We start from the raw sequence: 20,961 nt of genomic DNA on the forward strand, positions 1-20,961 counted from the left end.
AATATATTTCTTGAGATTTAATAAACGTCTTTATAAATCTGTAAGCCAGAGCTTACGATCTTGAAACTGGGCTGCAGTCCGGGCCTGACTTGTAGACAAGGGAACCGAAAGGGCTGGTTTGACCATTACGCACGGATGAAAGCAAACCGGTCTTTCAGAAAATGGTGCCTGACATTCAGAAAGAAGAGATGCGTGAATCTTCATCTCGATACTTACCAGGAAACACAACTCCAAAGAGTTTCCACACTTACTAAAAAATTGTTTACGGCGTTTGACATGTCTAGGAGCCCCGCGCCTATGTAAGAGTGGACCTCCTTGGAAGGCATTTAAAATCTCCTTCGAGGTTTTCTGGTACGCCTTTATGGATCAGTTGGTGGATGAGTAAGACAGCAAATCAGTTTGACTTAGCGTTACAGGGATTCCAGGTGGATTAGAGAGGGAATGACACAGGGTTAGTGCCTCAAGCTTTTAAGTTTTAATTGAAGTTCGTTCCTTCCCACCCTAAGGCGCTGGGGGCGCCCCGCTGAGCCCAGGGAGCGCCCGGATGGATGTGGCGGCGGCTCACGGTCTGTGCGCCCCGCTCACCACGCACCCGCCAGCGGTTTCTTGAAGGGTTTGGAAAGGTGGGCACAAAGCGCGCGCAGAGCGCGCACTTCGCGTTCTCTTCAAGTGCGCCAATGAGTATGCGGCATCTGAAGACGGTACAGTTAGGTTAGAAACGCCTTGAAGACAGTGTCCCTCGTCAGGGAGGCAGGCCTTACGCCAGGGTGGTAAGGGCCCTCTTCCTGCCCCCACCCCACCCCCTGCTCTGAGCAGCGCAGTGTTCTTTGCTGCTACTCGGGAGCAGCCGTGTCGCTCTCTGTGGTGTTCTGGGGCGTCGACTGCTTCTCCTCCGGAGAGTCTTCCTCCAGATATTCTGACCTCACTAAACAGAGGGAGAGATGAAAAGAGGTGTAATTTGCTTTACTTAAACAAGTAAACTTATTTGTTTACGTAAGTTTACAAGTAAGTACTTGTAAACTGTACTTAAACCACTCCCCACACACGTTCACTCTTTGCCTCACTTTAAGTGGGTTCTCCAAGGCCTGGCCCCGGCTGGGGGGGCCTCCTCAGTAAACTGGAGCGGAGGGTGGGGCAGGTCAGTCTGGCGGTCAGCTCCTCCAAGGCCTTTAAAGGAGCATGTGCCGGTGAAGTTTCCCCTGAGATAGTGTTCCTGTTGTCCCAGACTGGAGAAACGGTCGTGTTCTTGTTGTCCCAGACTGGAGAAACGGTCTGAGGTGCCTGTGACCAGGGCCAGTAAATGATCTTCTTCCCGAAGTTACCGCCCTAGAATTAGTAGCCGTTTAAGAGAATAAAACAAGGCAGGGGTGGACTTGTGTTTGGGTTCAAGGACCTAACTCAGGTTTACATTTCCATTTGTGTTTTCAATCTTTCCTTCTTATGAAATAGACAATTTTGAGTAAGAAGGAAAGAAAATCAACTTGGGGTGGGGGCGGTTCTAAAGCTGGGGATGGGGAGGTTTTGCCCTCCCCACCCCTCACCCCAGGCTGGGCTCTCTGCTCCCTAGGGAGGGACATTTACCTGGTGTGTAAATTGTGAGGAAAGCGTTGGGGGTCTGAGACAGGAAAGCCACAACATGGGATGTGATGTTCCAGCTTTGAAGGGGAACAAAGGCCCTGAGCTAATCCCAGTGAAAGCCAGGAGCGTGGAGAAGGCAACAAAGACTTGCAGCCTGCGGTCACCGGTAGGTGTCAATGTGGACACTTATGGCCGGCGGGGCAGTGGGAGAGGGGAACACAGAGCTGGGCTGTCATTCCAAGGCTTAACATGAACAAAGATAAAAACGTGACAAGCTCAGCTTTCAATGGTTGGGAGGTTCAAAGTGGAGTGCTAGGGAGTGTATCTGGGTCAAGTCTTTTCTGAAGCAGGGCTCCTCTTTCTCTCCTCCTATTATCAGCCAGGGAAGTTCTGAGGCCTTTTTCCTGAGGTAACTTTTCTTACTGATAGAATTCTTCAAAATAATGTCTGACTCTACCCACTGCCTAAGGTGAAGAGATGGAGTTTTCAAGACTTCCAGACCTCAGAAACCCAAGTGGCTGTATTAAGACTTATGAACTTGAACATCCTACCTTAACTTTCAGGATAAAGTTCATGGACTCTTGTCTGCATTTCATGAAAAGAAATAACATTTTCTTTTGTGAAACTGTTCATACATGTAGATGAATTGACTGGTAAAATAATTTAGAAAGTATTCATCCAATGAAGAAGTTTCATTAGGAAACCATTGAAAGGATAATGGAGACCTGGGAGAATTAAGTATGACTGTGGTTTCAGATTCCCTATTAGAAATCCAGCAGAGAAGACATCAGCCAGCAAATGAATCTCCTCTAGAATCTGGGAAAGATAATTGGGAATCCTCCACTAATGCAACTGATTAGCAAAGATCATCTTACAGAATGAATAAGTGGAAATGACAACAAATTACGTTTATCCTAAGAACATGGACACATTGTGTGCCTTAAATTCTGGTATTAGAACCAAAATACAAATTTTAAAAAATGATCATATAATAAAATTCTGATTTTCCTTAGTTGAAGTAAGCCTCCTAAATAATAATTTTAAAAAAGGATGTAAATATCCTTAAAAGACTAATGACATTTCACAGGTAATGCAATTTAGAAAGAAACACTTCCATGTTTTCTTTTCCAACAATGTGCATTTTTGTAAACTGCTATAAATTGCAATTCAAAAGCACTGCTCTCACCATCCCCAATCATTTTTTATACTGATCAAATGAATGCAGATACTCCCATTTGGGAGGGGCGACATGACATTTCACTTGGCAGTTCTAAACAGGTCACAGACCTTTCACAGACCCTAAGGCAGTGGGAGGGAGTGCTTTACTAAACCGTGTAACCAAATCAAACCAATGGTTACCCCTTTTCAAAACCATTGGAATGGTCTGCACAATGCTATTCACATAGCAGCACAGAAACTGAAAGGATGGTCATCCAATGGAAATTTCTTTCCTTTTGTTTACACTTACAGAGCTCAAAAAGTATACTAGGAGGAAAATAATTACATTTGCTATGATAAAAGTCATAAACACTTAACATGTGTTCTGGCTAGTGTAACCGGCATAGATATGGCCATCCATTGGTATGTATATATATGCACATGTATGTATGTATATGCATGTATATTTATTGGAGATGTCCCTTTGTTTGAAACCTTAGGCACAAAGACACAACATGGCTGCCCTCAAGATGACCTATTGCTTTCAAGTTGCTTGAACACATCAGAATTTCCATTGTTAAGGTTGATTAATTGAAACTGATAAGTTACCATGAATAAAGATTGTTTTTCTGTTTAATGTGGTGGGCCTGATTTGGTAAATGCCTCATTCATGTAGCTTTGCAGTGCAGCATATGGGCAAGAGTCATTCAGTATCACAAACATATACAATTTATTATGCTTGTATGGGCACAACCAAAAGGCCTTCCTATTTTAATGACAAAGTTTCAATGAAAAATTTCATTTAAAGAGTCACTAGGAACATGATGTGGGATTTTTGTCATTTATTCTTAAGAGTTTTCATCTCTGAGTTTCTCTGAATAGTTTTAAAACTACCTTATTTAAATACAGTTTTTAAAAAAGATGCAAACATCCAAATTATACCTTAGCACTGGTCATTGGGAATACAGCAGAATTTATGTTAAATGTTAACAGACATACGAAGAGAAAGCACCTTTTCATCTGACGCTGCCTTGTGTGCTATGTAATTGATAAACTGATCTTAAATGTTTCATTGAGGTGCCATCAACAAAAGTTCCCAGGTTTACAAAGAAAATGTGAAGGGTGTTAGCTTCCTGAAGTCTTTTTTCCCTTTAATAAACGAAATCAGAAAACAACATTTAAAAATAATTTAGGGACTATCACATGAAAATACAGTGGATTTATTAATTTGCCCACAATTTCACTACTGTTAGCTTCCTTCCCTTGAAAGTTGATGTCACTTTTCAGACTACATTAAAAACTGTCATGAGTATCTACGGTAAAGGTAAGTTTTAAAATTTTTTCTAGTGATGTTGTACAGAAACATTGATTTTTCATTTCAGCTGCTCACATAATCACCCAAAGAATAATAATGACAACAAAAATCTACGAGAGACTTGCTAATGAACTAAAGAAATGACTGTATCAAACCATCAAAGAGATAGTTACCATATTCAGCCTTTAATGTCTTATCAAATAAATTCTCTGGTCATTCATGTCCATGAAACAGTTCAAGTTCACCCAACATTTCTCAATTAAATTAGATGGGTAATCTCAGTTCAGCTCTTCGGGAGAGTAATAAACCACATTGGTCACAGCTGACCACAGCTAGTATGCGATTCATAAAGGACTGGATGTCCATTGGAAAGCTAATCAGTGCACCATCACTTGTAAAATTCCCTCCTGCATTTTGAAGTGATAATCTGTATCTAATTTTTAAAGAAAAATTTACTCTCCTTTCACTCTTCTGAGACCAATTTCTTTTCTGGACCTGAATAGAGATTATTGGTGAACAGTACCAAATAGCTTTGGTATGTGTACAACAAAAACCCACCTCTTTGTAGAACATAACAAATTATGCAATGTTCACAGATGTGCTTTGCATTGTGCCTTTTGTGAGAAAATGAAGGCCCAAGTCAATTCCCACCCCCCTCTTTATGAAAGCCTGGGCTCCCCATGCAATCTGTCCTAATCCTGGGGGAAAAAATCATTATACCTAATATGGAAGCTTCAGATAGTTATCTGAAAAGGGATTTTTTTTCATTTGAACTTTTGGTCTCTGTAATTTGCAGAAGTATGAGTTTGAAGCTGCAAGCAAATTTGTTCCTAGAAACAAGCAGGGAAGAGTAAAATGTTAACTGCTTCTCTAACCCAGAGCTGATATTTAGAGGAAATGCTGTGTTCACATGACCTCATGCTTGAATTTATAGGCCACCAGAGAAATAGAGTCATTTTTCAATTACAGTTTGAAAAAATTTACACACTGAAAATATTTTAAATCTTGTTTCTGTATTTTGGCTTTTTATGATTTTTATCGAGGAAGAGGCTAATCCTATATCATGAGGTAGCCATTGCTGCAGTAACAGTGACAAATGCTGAGGGGCATTCTCAGGTTCACCCTGCTTCATGGGACCCTGTAAATACAGGTGTTACTTTTACTGAATGTGCTGGTATTTGGGAATCAGTCTTAGAATAGATGTTTCAAGCACTGAGGAGATTCTCTGCATCCTCAGTACCTAGCCCAAGGCTTTGTTTATAGTACATGCTCACAGTTACTCTATGATCCAGCAATTCCACTCCCCAGCATATATCTGGAAAAAATAATAATTCAAAAAGATACATGCACCCCAGTGTCCATAGTAGCACTATTCACAATTAGCCAAGACATGGAAGCAACCTCAGTGTCCATCAACATGAGTGGATAAAGACGTGCCACATATATACAATGGAATATTACTCAACTATAAAAAAAAGGATGAAATAATGCCATTTGCAGCAACATAGAAGGACCTAGAGACTATCACACTAAGTCAGTCAGACAAAGAAAGACAAATACCTTATGATATCACTTATATGTGGAATCCAAAATATGAACTTATTTATAAGACAGAAACAGACTCACAGACATAGAGTGGTTGCCAGAGGGGAAAGGGGGTGGAGGAGGGATAAATAGGGGTTTGGGATGAGCAGATACAAACTACTATATATTGGGTTGGCCAAACCTTTTGGCCAATGTAAGCTGACTGTGGCTCAGATCATGAACTCCTTATTACCAAATTCAGACTCAAATTAAAGAAAGTAGGAAAAGCGCTAGACCATTGAGGTATGACCTAAATCAAATCCCTTATGATTATACAGTGGAAGTGAGAAATAGATTTAAGGGCCTATATCTGATAGATAGAGTGCCTGATGAACTATGGAATGAGGTTCGTGACATTGTACAGGAGACAGGGATCAAGACCCTCCCCATGGAAAAGAAATGCAAAAAAGCAAAATGGCTGTCTGGGGAGGCCTTACAAATAGCTGTGAAAAGAAGAGAGGCGAAAAGCGAAGGAGAAAAGGAAAGATATAAGCATCTGAATGCAGAGTTCCAAAGAATAGCAAGAAGAGATAAGAATGCCTTCTTCAGCGATCAATGCAAAGAAATAGAGGAAAACAACAGAATGGGAAAGGCTAGAGATCTCTTCAAGAAAATTAGAGATACCAAGGGAACATTTCATGCAAAGATGGGCTCGATAAAGGACAGAAATGGTATGGACCTAACAGAAGCAGAAGATATTAAGAAAAGGTGGCAAGAATACATGGAAGAACTGTACAAAAAAGATCTTCACAACCCAGATAATCATGATGATGTGATCACTCATCTAGAGCCAGACATCTTGGAATGTGAAGTCAAGTGGGCCTTAGAAAGCATCACTACAAACAAAGCTAGTGGAGGTGATGGAATTCCAGTTGAGCTGTTTCAAATCCTGAAAGATGATGCTGTGAAAATGCTGCACTCAATATGCCAGCAAATTTGGAAAACTCAGCAGTGGTCACACGGCTAGAAAAGGTCAGTTTTCATTCCAATTCCAAAGAAAGGCAATGCCAAAGAATGCTCAAACTACCACACAATTGCACTCATCTCACATGCTAGTAAAGTAATGCTCAAAATTCTCCAAGACAGGCTTCAGCAATACGTGAACCGTGAACTCCCTGATGTTCAAGCTGGTTTTAGAAAAGGCAGAGGAACCAGAGATCAAATTGCCAACATCCGCTGGATCATGGAAAAAGCAAGAGAGTTCCAGTAAAACATCTATTTCTGCTTTATTGACTATGCCAAAGCCTTTGACTGTGTGGATCACAATAAACTGTGGAAAATTCTGAAAGAGATGGGAATACCAGACCACCTGACCTGCCTCTTGAGAAACCTGTATGCAGGTCAGGAAGCAACAGTTAGAACTGGACATGGAACAACAGACTAGTTCCAAATAGGAAAAGGAATACATCAAGGTTATATATTGTCACCCTGCTTATTTAACTTAAATGCAGAGGACATCATGAGAAACGCTGGACAGGAAGAAACACAATCTGGAATCAAGATCGCCGGGAGAAATATCAGTCACCTCAGATATGCGGATGACACCACCCTTATGGCAGAAAGTGAAGAGGAACTAAAAAGCCTCTTGATGAAAGTGAAAGAGGAGAGTGAAAAAGTTGGCTTAAAGCTAACATTCAGAAAATGAAGATCATGGCATCTGGTCCCATCACTTCATGGGAAATAGATGGGGAAACAGTAGAAACAGTGTCAGACTTTATTTTTTGGGGCTCCAAAATCACTGCAGATGGTGACTGCAGCCATGAAATTAAAAGACGCTTACTCCTTGGAAGAAAAGTTATGAGCAACCTAGATAGTATATTCAAAAGCAGAGACATTACTTTGCCGACTAAGGTCCGTCTAGTCAAGGCTATGGTTTTTCCTGTGGTCATGTATGGATGTGAGAGTTGGACTGTGAAGAAGGCTGAGCGCTGAAGAATTGATGCTTTTGAACTGTGGTGTTGGAGAAGACTCTTGAGAGTCCCTTGGACTGCAAGGAGATCCAACCAGTCCATTCTGAAGGAGATCAGCCCTGGGATTTCTTTGGAAGGAATGATGCTAAAGCTGAAGCTCCAGTACTCTGGCCACCTCATCCGAAGAGTTGACTCATTGGAAAAGACTCTGATGCTGGGAGGGATTGAGGGCAGGAGGAGAAGGGGACGACAGAGGATGAGGTGGCTGGATGGCATCACTGACTCAATGGACGTGAGTCTGAGTGAACTCCGGGAGTTGGTGATGGACAGGGAGGCCTGGCGTGGTGAGATTCATGGGGTCACAAAGAGTCGGACACGACTGAGCGACGGAACTGAACTGAATATAAAACAGATAAACAGTAAGGTCCTACTGTATAGCGAAGGGAACTGTATTCAATTTCCTGTAATAAACCGTAATGGAAAAGAATATACATATATATGTATACACACATATACCTATATATATCTGAATTACTTTGCTGTACATGAGAAACTAACACAACATTGTAAGTCAACAATACTTCAATTAAAAAAATATAGTAGGTGCTCATAAAGTCTAGGGAAGAAATGAATAAATGAATGTATTAACAAAAAGAAGGTGAAACCTAGGAGGTTAAGTAGCGTGGGCCCTTGGCATCCACGGCCTTTCCCGTTGCCTCCCACGTTGACTGGTCTTAGTCACGAGACTTGCCCTAATGGGACAGTAGCAAATGTGCCAGTAGATTCAACAGACCTGTGTCATTGGCACTTGCTCTTTTTTTGCTGCTCCTGAGAACCCTGACACCACCATGAAAGCAAGACTAGGTCTGTCTAATCAATGATGAGAAATATAAGGTATGATTGCCTCTGTCATCTCAGCAGACACCCAGCCTGATGGCCAGCTAACTGTGGGATATTAGTGAGCCCCAGCAAGAGCAGGCAGAAGACCTATGACCTAGGTGCAGGCATGTATAAAGTCACAGAAGCGTAGAAGAACATGGAATAGCAGGGAACAGCTATTCCAAACAAACAGTTGGTGGTTTGTTATGACTAGATTAGGCAGCTCATGTAGGAGAGAGGCAGGGATTATGCATGGTTTTATAAGCTAAACTCAAGAATTTAGTTCTATCCTAAAAACCACAGACATCTATTGAAGGATTAAGCAGAGGAATAACAAAAGTGAATCAAAGAATGAAATCCTCAGTGACTCCCACACTCACTACTCAGAGCTGGTGGCAGAACTGAGAATCAGGAGAGACTGAGAAGGATGCTCTGATAAATAGGGGGAGAGCAAGAACAGGCTGGTGTCTTGGAGTAAAGAGGAGAACATTTCACGAGTTAAGGGAGGCTCGGGGACTTCCCTGGTGGTCCAAGCGGCTAAGACTCCATACTCCCAAGGCAGGGGGCATGGATTCAATCGAATAACAACAAATGGTGGATAAATTGACAACAGACTTCAGTGACCCTGAGCAGAGGCTCAGAGGCAAAGGCACAGTAACAACATGTGGAGGAAAAAATAACTGCTAACCCTGAACATCATATCTTGCTAAACTACCGTCCAAAGGGAGATAAAATTAAGACAAACAGAATTTACCAAATTACTGAAGTAATGATACTTTTTAGCATGCACATACCCTAAGATGTACACATACACAGGGGGTATTCAACTTGTAATTCTCTGTTTTCTGAATATTTGAAATATTTCATAGAAAAAAAGTTTCTAAATTAAATAAACCTATAAGCCTTCCCTCAATGCATTCTTGCTAATATGAGAACACAAGTAATAAGATTACTTTATAATTTTTTGTCACTCTAGTTCACATTTGTGTAGAATACAATAGTACACAACTTATTTTTTCCTATGACCTATTTTTTTTTCATGTGACTGATTCAAGATGAGGAATGTGCATTAAAGAAGCTGAACCAGCCAGGAATGGGACAGGCTGAGGACTAGAGTCCTGTGATACTTCTTTACACGACTTAAAAATAACTGCTTTTGGTTCTCAATTTATTCCCTCAAACTCCAAACCCGGAGTTCCTCCTGCTGAAAGGAATATTCATATGGTATCTTTCACATACAAATGAGAGTAATTTCCTAAGCAGGTTGATAAAAAGTGTAGGGGTCCCCAAGGAGAGAGGGGTCTGGAATTCTCAAGGAGGAAGAAAGGACAAACTTTTCCCTCTACATTCCTTAGGATTATATAACAACAATGTATCCTGCCTGAGGACAGTCTCTGGATTAAGCCTTCTGGCTAATCCTGTTATCTTCAGTCCAGTTCAGTTCAGTCGCTCAGTCATGTCCGACTCTTGCGACCCCATGAATCGCAGCACGCCAGGCCTCCCTGTCCATCACCAACTCCTGGAGTTTACGCAGACTCACGTCCATCGAGTCCGTGATGCCATCCAGCCATCTCATCCTCTGTCGTCCCCTTCTCCTCCTGCCCCCAATCCCTCCCAGCATCAGAGTCTTTTCCAGTGAGTCAACTCTTCGGATGAGGTGGCCAAAGTACTGGAGTTTCAGCTTTAGCATCAGTCCTTCCATTGAATACCCAGGACTGATGTCCTTTAGGATGGACTGGTTGGATCTCCTTGCAGTCCAAGGGACTCTCAAGAGTCTTCTCCAACACCACAGTTCAAAAGCATCAATTCTTTGGTGCTCAGCTTTCTTCATGGTCCAACTATCACATCCATACACGACCACAGGAAAAACCATAGCCTTGACTAGATGGACCTTTGTTGGTAAAGTAATATCTCTGCTTTTCAATATACTATCTAGGTTGCTCATAACTTTCCTTCCAAGGAGAAAGCATCTTTTAATTTCATGGCTGCAATCACTGATTTTGAAGATTGCAATCACTGCAATCTGCACTGATTTTGGAGTCCAAAAAAATAAAGTCTGACACTGTTTCCCCATCTATTTCCCATGAAGTGATGGGACCGAATGCCATGATCTTTGTTTTCTGAATGTTGAGCTTTAAGCCAACTTTTTCACTCTCCTCTTTCACTTTCATCAAGAGGCTTTTTAGTTCCTCTTCACTTTCTGCCATAAGGGTGGTGTCCATCTGCGTATCTGAGGTTATTGATATTTCTCCCAGCAATCTTGATTCCAGCTTGTGCTTCTTCCAGCCCAGCGTTTCTCATGATGTACTCTGCATATAAGTTAAATCTTAAAATGTAAATTATGGGAGTAGGTCTGCTGAGGTCTTTACAAACTCCAGAAGTTCTTTTGATTCATTGTAATGACTAATTGGAGAGTATATAACTCCATTGCTAACACTGGCAAGGGGGTACTCTTTCTGCCCCCTTCTGATGCCTATGTCAGAAGCTTTCTCTATCTCCTTTATACTTTAATAAAACTTTATTACAGAAAAGCTCTGAGCGATCAAGCCTCGTCTCTGGCCCCAGATTGAATTCTTCTCCTCCGGAGGCCAAGAATCCTGGCGTCTTTTTGTGGTTCAGCAACAACCTTTCACAAAGGTGTCAATCCCAGTTCACTTAAGAGTGTACTTGATATGTCCATGAATTTGTGTGAATCCATACATAATATCTTGCAACATTTTGCCATTTCTCTAACAGAAACATTACTAAATTTAAAAATTAATACCTACTCTGCTGCTGCTGCTAAGTCGTTTCAGTCGTGTCCGACTCTGTGTGACCCCACAGACGGCAGCCCACCAGGCTCCTCCATCCCTGGGATTCTCTAGGCAAGAATACTGGAGTGGGTTGCCATTTCCTTCTCCAATGCATGAAAGTGAAAAGTCAAAGTGAAGTCTCTCAGTCGTGTCCGACTCTTCGCGACCCCATGGACTGCAGCCTACCAGGCTCCTCCATCCATGGGATTTTCCAGGCAAGAGTGCTGGAGTGGGGTGCCATTGCCACTCTACACTACCTAAAACCTTTCTCAATATTTGGTTAACCACCATAAAAGGCTTATATGGTTTATAATGACTCTTAAGTAACTGGGCAGCAATGAGCCTCTGGGGTTTGGGATGAAATCAGTGGCCACAGGATCCAGAGAGGCAGCTGGAATCCAATTCATGGCCCAATAAATGAATAACACACCAGAAGGTATTCTTGCCTTATGCTTCATGTTTTGGAGACCTCTGAGTACCAGTTTGGGGCATAATTAGGAATAAGCTTTGTGGCATTTATTCAATGTCATTCTGCCTGTGCTGTGCTTAGTTGCTCATTCGTGTCTGACTCTTTGTGACCCCTTGGACTGTAGCCCACCAGGCACCTCTGTCCATGGGGATTCTCCAGGCAAGAATACTGAAGTGGGTTGCCATGCCATCCTCCAGGGGATCTCGCCAACCCAGGGATTGAGCCCAGGTCTCCTGCATTGCAGGCAGATTCTTTACTGTCTGAGGAAATTCTGCCTACATATACTTAAAAGCAGGCTTCCCAGGTGATGCAGTGGTAAAGAATCAGCCTGCCAATACAGGTACACACCAGAGACTTGGGTTTGATCCTTGGGTCGGGAAGATCCCCTGGAGGAGGAAATGGCGATCCACTCTAGTATTCTTGCCTGGAAAATTCCATGGACAGGGGAGCCTAGTGGGCTACAGTCCACAGTGTTGCGAGTTGCATACAACTGAGCGGCTGAGCACACAGGCATACTTAAAAGCATCACTAGACTGAATTAATATGAGACAGTCCATCAAATTAATAAAATACATGTATTAGTTGTGACATTTTTTCTGCTAAGTTGTTATGATCTTACTTACAAATTCAAAGTTTTCTGCCCGCCTACTTGTTTTAACTATTTAAAAAAATAATTTTATTGGTTTATGTTTGGCTGTGTTGGTCTTCGTTGCCGCACAGGATTTTCTCTAGTTGAAGTGAGAGGGGGCTACTCTCCAGTTGCAATATGTGAGCTTCTCATTGCGGTAGCTTCTCTTATTGCAGAGCATGGGTTCTAAGGCACATGGACTCAGTAGTTGCGGCTCTCAGTCTCTAGAGCACAGACTCAGTAGTTGTGCAAAATTAGTTGCTCTGCGGCATATGGGATCCTCCCAGATCAGGGATAAAATCCGTGTCTCTTGCATTGGTAGGCAGATTCTTTTAACACTGAACCACAGAGAAGCCCCCATTTCAACTATTAACACCATTTTCAAAGTATTGTTGTCATTCAGCTACTAAGTTGTGTCCGACTCTTTGCAACCCCATGGACTACAGCACGCCTGGCTTCCCTATCCTTCACGGAGTTTGCTCAGACTCATGTTCATTGAGTCAGTGATGCCATCCAACCATCTCATCCTCTGTCATCCCCTTCTCCTCCTGCCTTCAATCTTTCCCAGCATCAGGGTCTTTTCCAGTGAGTCAACTCTTTGCATTCAGCTTCAGCATCAGTCCTCCCAACGAATATTCAGCGTTGATTTCCTTTAAGATTGACTGGTTTGATCTCCTTGCAGTCCAAGGGACTCTAAAGAGTCTTCTCCAGTTCAAAAGCATCCATTTTTCAGTGCTCAGCCTTCTTTATGGTCCACCTCTCACATCCATACATGACTACTGAAAAAACCATAGCTTTCACTATATGGACCTTTGTCAGCAAAGTGATGTCTCAGTTTTTTAATATGCTGTCTAGGCTGGTCATAGCTTTTCTTTCAAGGAGCAAGTGTCTTTTAATTTTGTGGCTGCAGTCACCCACTGCAGTGATTTTGGAGCCCAAGAAAATAAAATCTGTCACTGTTTCCACTTTTTCCCTATCTATTTGTCATGAAGTAATGGAGAAGACTCTTGAGAGTCCCTTGGACTGCAAGGAGATCCAACTAGTTCATTCTGAAGGAGATCAGCCCTGGGATTTCTTTGGAAGGAATGATGCTAAAGCTGAAGCTCCAGTACTCTGGCCACCTCATGCGAAGAGTTGACTCATTGGAAAAGACTCTGATGCTGGGAGGGATTGGGGGCAGGAGGAGAAGGGGACGACAGAGGATGATATGGCTGGATGGCATCACTGACCCGATGGACGTGAGTCTGAGTGAACTCCGGGAGTCGGTGATGGACAGGGAGGCCTGGCGTACTGCGATTCATGGGGTCGCAAAGAGTCGGACACGACTGAGCGACGGAACTGAACTGAACTGAACTGAACTGAATGGGACCAGATGCCACAATCTTAGTTTTTTGAATGTTGAGTTTTAAGCCAGCTTTTTCACTTTCATGTTTCACCTTCAAGAGGCTCTTTAGTTCTTCTTCACCTTCTGCCATTAAAGTGGTATTATCTGCATATATGAGGTTGTTGATATTTTTCCCAGCAATCTTGATTTCAGCTTGTGAGTCATCCAGCCCAGCATTTCACATGATATATTCTGCATATAAGTTAAATAAACAGGGTGACAATATACAGTCTTGATATAGTCCTTTCCCAATTTTGAACCAGTCCATTGTTCCATGTCCTGTTTTAAATGTTGCTTCTTGTCCTGTACACAGGTTTCTCAGGAGACAGGTAAGGTGGTCTGGTATTCCCATATCTTTCAGAATTTTCCACAGTTTGTTGTGATCCACAAAGTCAAAGGCTTGGCAGAAGTAAATGTTTTTTTAATTCCCTTGCTTTTTCTATGATCCAGAGGATGTTGGCAGTTTGATCTCTGGTTCCTCTGCCTTTTCTAAATCCAGCTTGTACACACAGGAGTTCTCGGTTCATGGACTGATGAAGCCTAGCTTGAAGGATTTTGAGCATTACCTTGCTAGCATGTGAAATGAGCACAATTGTATGGTAATTTGATCATTCTTTGGCATTGCCTTTCTTTGGGACTGGAATGAAAACTGATCTTTTCCAGTCCTGTGACCACTGCTGAGTTATCCAAATTTGCTGGCATACTGAGTGCAGCACTTTAACAGCATCATCTTTTAGGATTTAAAATAGCTCAGCTGAAATTCCATCACCTTCACTAGCTTCGTTTGTAGTAATGCTTCCTGAGGCCCACTTGACTTCACACTCTAGGATGTCTGGCTCTAGGTGAGTGACCACACTATCATGGTTATCCAGGTAATTAAGACCTTTTTTGTACAGTTCTTTTGTGTATTCTTGACACCCCTTCTGCTTCTGTTAGGTCCATACCATTTCTGTCCTTTATTGTGCCCAACTTTGCATGAAATGTTCCCTTGATATCTCCAATTTTCTTGAAGAGATCTCTAGACTTTCCCATTCTATTGTTTTCCTCTATTTCTTTGCATTGTTCACTTAAGAAGGCTTATCTCTTCTTGCTATTCTTTGAAACTCTACATTCAGATGGATATATCTTTCCCTTTCTTCTTTGCCTTTTGCTTTCAAAGCATGGATTATCCATTTTAATTTTTCACATGTTGCAATTCCCTATTTGATCAATTGACAAAGTTTCAGTTAGAAAGAAAACTTTGGATTTTTGCAATTAATTCTCAAATCCAATTAGTCATCTTGACTCTTCCCTATGCCATTGAAAATTTCCTGTATTTGGAAAGGTATGTTAAGAGACACACTGTTGGTCTTCCAGACTTTAATTTGTCATTCAATATCTTAAATCTCATGCCTCAAATAGAAAGTATCAAAAAGAACAAAGGCATAAAGAGCAAGGAAAATTCCCAGGAAAAGGTAGTGAAGAGTCAGCCCAAATCTGAAAGATAAGGATGACATATATAAGCTAGAAATGGAACATCTGAATTATAAGTAACTGGTGACAATAAGGGAAGTAGTAGAAAAGTTGGTGGCAGTGATATCATAAACATTAGTAGATACCTTAATACATTATATTTAGTAAATCAGGTTAGTCCCTTTTTAACATTTTTAATAGCCATCAGTTACATGTGAAGTGATGTTACATACCATCAGTTATGTATATTGCTTGTGTATGAATGTACATATGTAGCAATATTATAAAATATGCATTTGAATATGAATACTTTACTAAATTATATTAATTATAGCTGAAGTCTAGAAAGAATATGTAAAACAATGCTAACACTTATGCCTAAAATGCTTTCCTTTTTATCTTTTAAGTTACTTCTCTTGTGTGATTTTTAAAACTATTTTTGTGTTTAAAACAAAAACGGGGGAACTGAACTCCACTTTTGGTGCACACTACAATTACTTAAGAATGAAACACTTTTCAGGTCTAAAGTTTCAAAGGGTGAAAAGAAAGATTTTAAAAACCTATCCAATGTACTACAATTGTTCTACCATTCTTTAAAAACCTTGAAGATCATCTCTTCCATGTTTCTTCGCTAAAAGTCTCAGAAAATTAACAATACAATGTAATCTAGGTTTAAATTTGGGTTTCTCCTGCGTTTCAGATATTTATGTTTGAGGTTTCTCTTACCGACAAGCCACTTAAAGGGTCACTGTTACTTTGAGGTTTTATCAATGAGATTCGTGTCTTTGGGGCCCATTAGGAACATTTTCGAAGATTACAATGTCAATAGCACCTAATTACTGGACTGTGAGAAAGGTCTTCTTAAGTACATAAAATCTGTGGCAGTGCACAGTACACAATGGGCTGCTCAGATCCCAAATTTTATCACAGCAAAGTAGCAAACAAATTAATAATGTTACCTGGGATCTCCTTGGATAATTACTACTGTGTAAAAAAGACTGCTTTGAAATTCTGTCAATAGTATCATACCTCATTTTTTAAAATTTCTTTATATTCATGAGGATTTCTTTATCTCTTAAATTTTCTTTGTTGCAAGAGCAACTCTCTGCTTCACACTAGAATTTTTTGGAGTAAAGCTTGCAACATAACAAAGAGTAAAGTTCAATTTTCTTGGGAAGAATATATCCTCTGATGCGATTTTAAGTTATGTTTTATGTTTTATTTTGCCCTTTTCAAAATATCTACAGTATGATCTGATACTAATGACAAACTTTATTCTTTCTTATGCATGGTGGACGTAAGAATTAAAGGAGACACCAGTTCTTTTAAATCACTAGCCTACTTCTGAGAACATTATAATTCTCATGTAATGGGTTAAAAGGCAGGTTTGCCAGACTTTATTTTCAGAACCCAGGGATTATATTATCCATAGGTCAGGAGGAAAGGTAGGGATGGGGTTAGCTAGGCAAGTCACTTCATTTAATCCTCATAACAAAGCTACGAGTTAGAGTCACCACCTCCATTTTACACAGCAGAAGGAGCTGAGATGAAGTCACCCAGGGAGTAAGTGGCTGGAATGAGATGGGAACCAAAGCCTGTCTACCCGCAAAGTCTTTCTGCTACATCACATGTTTTCCCATTGTGTGTTGCTGAAAATGGGACCACACACATTGTCATGCATGTGTCTTGGAGTAAGTCAGTATAATTGCCTGGTGACAAACCTGGCCCCTGGGGCCACATTGTCTGAGTCTGAACCCAGCCTTTTTTGTAAAAACAATAATAATCTATTTATTTGCAGTCATAACCTTGGCAGCCTACTAGGCCCCTCTGTATCCAACTGTCTCCTTTATAGACTTGAGAAGGCAAGAGTGCTGACCTTATAGGGTTTTTGTGAGGGTTAGAGCTAAAACCTGAAAAGTATTTAGAATAGTTGGTTGTTGTTTAGTTGCTAAGTCATGTCCAACTCTTTGCTACCCCATTGACTATAGTTCACCAGGTTCCTCTGTTCATGGGATTTCCCAGGCAAGAATGCTGGCATGGGTTGCCATTTCCTTCTCCAGGGGATCTTTCTAATCCAGGAATCAAACCTTTGTCTCCTGCATTGGCAGGTGGATTCTTTACCACTGAGCCACCAGGGAAGGTCATTAGAATAGTACCTACACCCATTAAATGTTAGTTATCCATACTTTTCAGAAGTATCTTATTGTATAAATATACAATATAAAAACCTTGATCTTTAAAGCAACACTGAGGATTCTGGTAACAGGGAGGATAAATCTTCCATAGGGTATTTAAAATATTAATATTCCATTTACATAATTTAAAATACAGACCTCAATAACACAGTGACTTTAAAGGGTTCAGTTTGGCTTCTGTCACCAGATAGGTTACAGTCATCCTCATATTATAGAAAGTAATGATTTGTCTATTCATTCACATGAATCACGTAGCTAAACACCTCCTTGAAAATGAATTTGTGAACTAGTGCTTGAAAACATTGATAATATACTGAACTATTTCCTAGGGGCCTGGAGGGGTTTCTCCAACTTCTGCAGCACCTGAGAAGCTTGGAGTGACTTGTTTCGTGAAGACGGTTTGGCTTTTTGAACATCTAGTGTGCATACTGTTCTATCCCCATAACCATGAAAGACAGCTTTCCAATGGAAAAAAAATCATTTACTTTTTGAATTAGTAAATTTGTAATTCAATTTCCTCCTGGCATTTATGTGTTGGCTTTTTGGGCCATTACAAGTAGAAAATTTATTTCTAGTTGATTTGGGATTAACTGGAACCCAATCAACCAGAAACTTTTGTTAACTGAATTATTTCCCCACACTGTCTTCAGAGGGGAGAATATGACACGGCATATTAAATCAGAGATTTTGTAGAAAGAAATGTCAGGGTTATGCCCAGAGACTTTCTGTGTGACACTCTCACCCACTCCCTCTCTGCAGCTCAGAGTCTTATTCAGTATGATGCGCTTTGTGGCATCCTGGAAAATTATGGCTCATAAAATAGCATTTACTTTCAGTTTTATTAGTAAGGTGGAGAAAGGGGGCTAATGAATTTTAGGAGGGTTTTCAGTAGACAGGGTGGAAATAACTCTACACTTTGCATTTTCAGAATAGAAGAGAGGGAATGCCAGTGTTTGTTTTGGCTGAGGCTCCCTCATGGCCCAGGTAGCCATCAAAGTTGGTTTGTATGACTACGAATGGACCTTCAGAAAATGGTTTGCTTGGCTCAGAAAAATAATTTTTGGATGTAAAATTCTCAACTGGATTTTTTGCTGTTAATTAAGGCTCTAATTAAAACGTCAGGTAGAACAAAATTGCAAGTTTAACAATTTACATTTTAATGATAAATCATGAAAGTCTTTCTTCCCCAGGCTTCCCTGTCCTTCACCATCTCTTGGAGCTTGCTCAAACTCATGTCCATTGAGTCGGTAATATCATCCAACCATCTTATCCTCTGTCGTCCCATTCCCCTACTGCCTTCAATCTTTCCCAGCATCAGGATCTTTTCCAATGAGTCAGCTCTTTGCATCAGGTGGCCAAAGTATGGGAGCTTCTGCTTCAGATCAGTCTTTCCAGTGAATATTCAGGGTTGATTTCCTTTAGGATTGACTGAGTCTCAAGGGACTCTTGAGAGTCTTCTCCAGCCCGTTTGAAGGCGTCAGTTCTTCCATGCTCAGCCTTTGGTGCTCAGTCCATATGATCACATGGACCTAAACCTTGCCTAACTCAATGAAACGATGAACCATGCCATGCAGGGCCACCCAAGATGGATGGGTCATGGTGTTCTGACAAAACGCGGTCCACTGGAGAAGGAAATGGCAAACCACTTCAGCATTCTTGCCTTGAGAACCCCATGAACAGTATGAAAAGGCAAAAAGATATGACACTGAAAGATGACCGCCACCCCCACCCCCCCCCCCCAGCTTGGTAGGTGCCCAATATGCTACTGGAGAAGAGTGGAGAAATAGCTCCAGAAGGAATGAAGAGGCTGAGCCAAAGTGGAAACAAGGCCCACTTGTGGATATGACTGGTGATGGAAGTAAAGTCTGAATCTGTAAAGAACAATAGTGCATAAGAACCCAGAAAGTTGGGTTCATGAATCAAGGTAAATCGGAAGTGGTCAAGCAGGAGATGGCAAGAGTGAACATCAACATTTTAGAAGTCAGTGAACTAAAATGTACAGGAATGGGTGAATTTAACTCAGATGACCATTATATCTACTACTGTGGGCAAGAATTCTGTAGAAGAAATGGAGTAGTCCCATAGTCAACAAAAGAGCCTGAAATCCAGTGCTTGGGTGTAGTCTCAAAAACAATAGAATGATCTTGGTTTGTTTCCAAGGCAAACCATTCAATATCACAGTAATTCAAGTCTGCCCCAACCACTAATGCTAAAGAAGCCGAAGTTGAACAGTTCTATGAAGACCTGCAAGACCTTTTAGAACTAACACACACAAAAAAGATGTCCTTTTCATCATAGGGGACAGAAATGCAAAAGTAGGAAATCAAGAGACACCTGGAGTAACAGGCAAGTTTGGCCTTGAAGTACAAAATGAAGCAGGGCAAAGGCCAACAGAGTTTTGCCGAGAGAACGCACTGGTTATAGCAAACACCCTCTGCCAACAACACAAGAGATGACCTTACACATGGACATCACCAGATGGTCAATACCAAAATCAGATTGAGTATATTCTTTCTTCCCCTAATACATTATGATATTTTAGAAATAACTTACTGTAGGGATTGGAATTTCCAACAGTCTGCAGATCTAGCCCTTTATTTAAGTGCTGACATCTTTGGGAATTCTCTGGTGGTCCAGTGGTTAGGACTCTGCATTTCCACAGCAGGGACCTGGGTCTGATCTCTGGTGAGGGAACTAAGATCCCCAAGCCACATGGTGTGCCCCCCCCCCCCAAATGCTGATCTCTTTAAAAAGCTGCCATGCTTTAAGCTGGCAGCCACTATAGAATCCAGTCTGGGTGCTGTCATTGTTCAGTCACTCAGTCATGTCCAACTCTGCAACCCCATGGACTGCAGCATGCCAGGCTTCCCTGTCCTTCACCATTTTCTGGAGTTTGCTCAAACTCATGTCCATTGAGTCAATGATGCTATCTGACCATTTCATCCTCTGTCGCCCCCTTCTCCTCCTTCCCTCAATCTTTTCCAGTGAGTTGTAAAGAGTTTCCATCTTTACATCTGGTGGCCAAAGTATTGGAGCTTCAGCTTTAGCATCAGTCCTTCCAATGAATATTTAGGGTTGATTTCCTTTAGGATTGACTGGTTTGATCTCCTTGCTGTCCAAGGGACTCCATAGTCTTCTCCAGCATCACAGTTAGAAAGCATCAATTCTTCAGCACTCAGCCTTCTTTATGGTCCAACTCTCACATCCATACATGACTACTGGAAAATCCATAGCTTTCACTATATGGACCTTTGTCAGCAAAGTGATATCTCCATTTTTGAATAAACTGTCTAGGTCTGTCATAGCTTTTCTTCTAAGGAGCAAATGCCTTTTAATTTCATGGTTTCAGTTACTGTCTGTAGTGATTTTGGAGCTCAAGAAAATAGAATCTATCACTGTTTTCAGTTTTTTCCCCCCTATCTATTTGCCATGAAGTGATGGGACTGGATACCATGATCTTAGTTTTTGGAATGTTGAGTTTTAAGCCAGCTTTTTCACTCTCCTCTTTTACCTGCATCAAGATGCTCTTCAGGTTCTCTTTGCCTTCTGCTATTAGGGTGGTGTCATCTGCATATCTGGGTGTTACTATGATCAAAAATGTCAGTCCAGGAAGTAGA

At 41.2% G+C, this 20,961-nt stretch overlaps 1 protein-coding gene across 1 annotated transcript in view; it reads right to left on the minus strand.

Moving 5' to 3' along the window:
- Nucleotides 1-475: 475 nt before the first annotated feature.
- The window catches only part of C15H10orf67 (chromosome 15 C10orf67 homolog), a 106,710-nt gene continuing 86,224 nt past the window's right edge, over nt 476-20,961 (minus strand). Inside the window, exons 17-20 of the mRNA XM_068986751.1 lie at nt 20,856-20,929; nt 18,739-18,841; nt 838-925; nt 476-692 (exon numbers count right to left, since the gene is read on the minus strand). Of these exons, the coding sequence (XP_068842852.1) occupies nt 476-692; nt 838-925; nt 18,739-18,841; nt 20,856-20,929 (482 nt within the window). The remainder of the gene's footprint in view (nt 693-837; nt 926-18,738; nt 18,842-20,855; nt 20,930-20,961) is intronic.

Source organism: Capricornis sumatraensis, chromosome 15, assembly GCF_032405125.1.
Source record: "Capricornis sumatraensis isolate serow.1 chromosome 15, serow.2, whole genome shotgun sequence".
NCBI classification, from domain to species: Eukaryota; Metazoa; Chordata; class Mammalia; order Artiodactyla; family Bovidae; genus Capricornis; species Capricornis sumatraensis.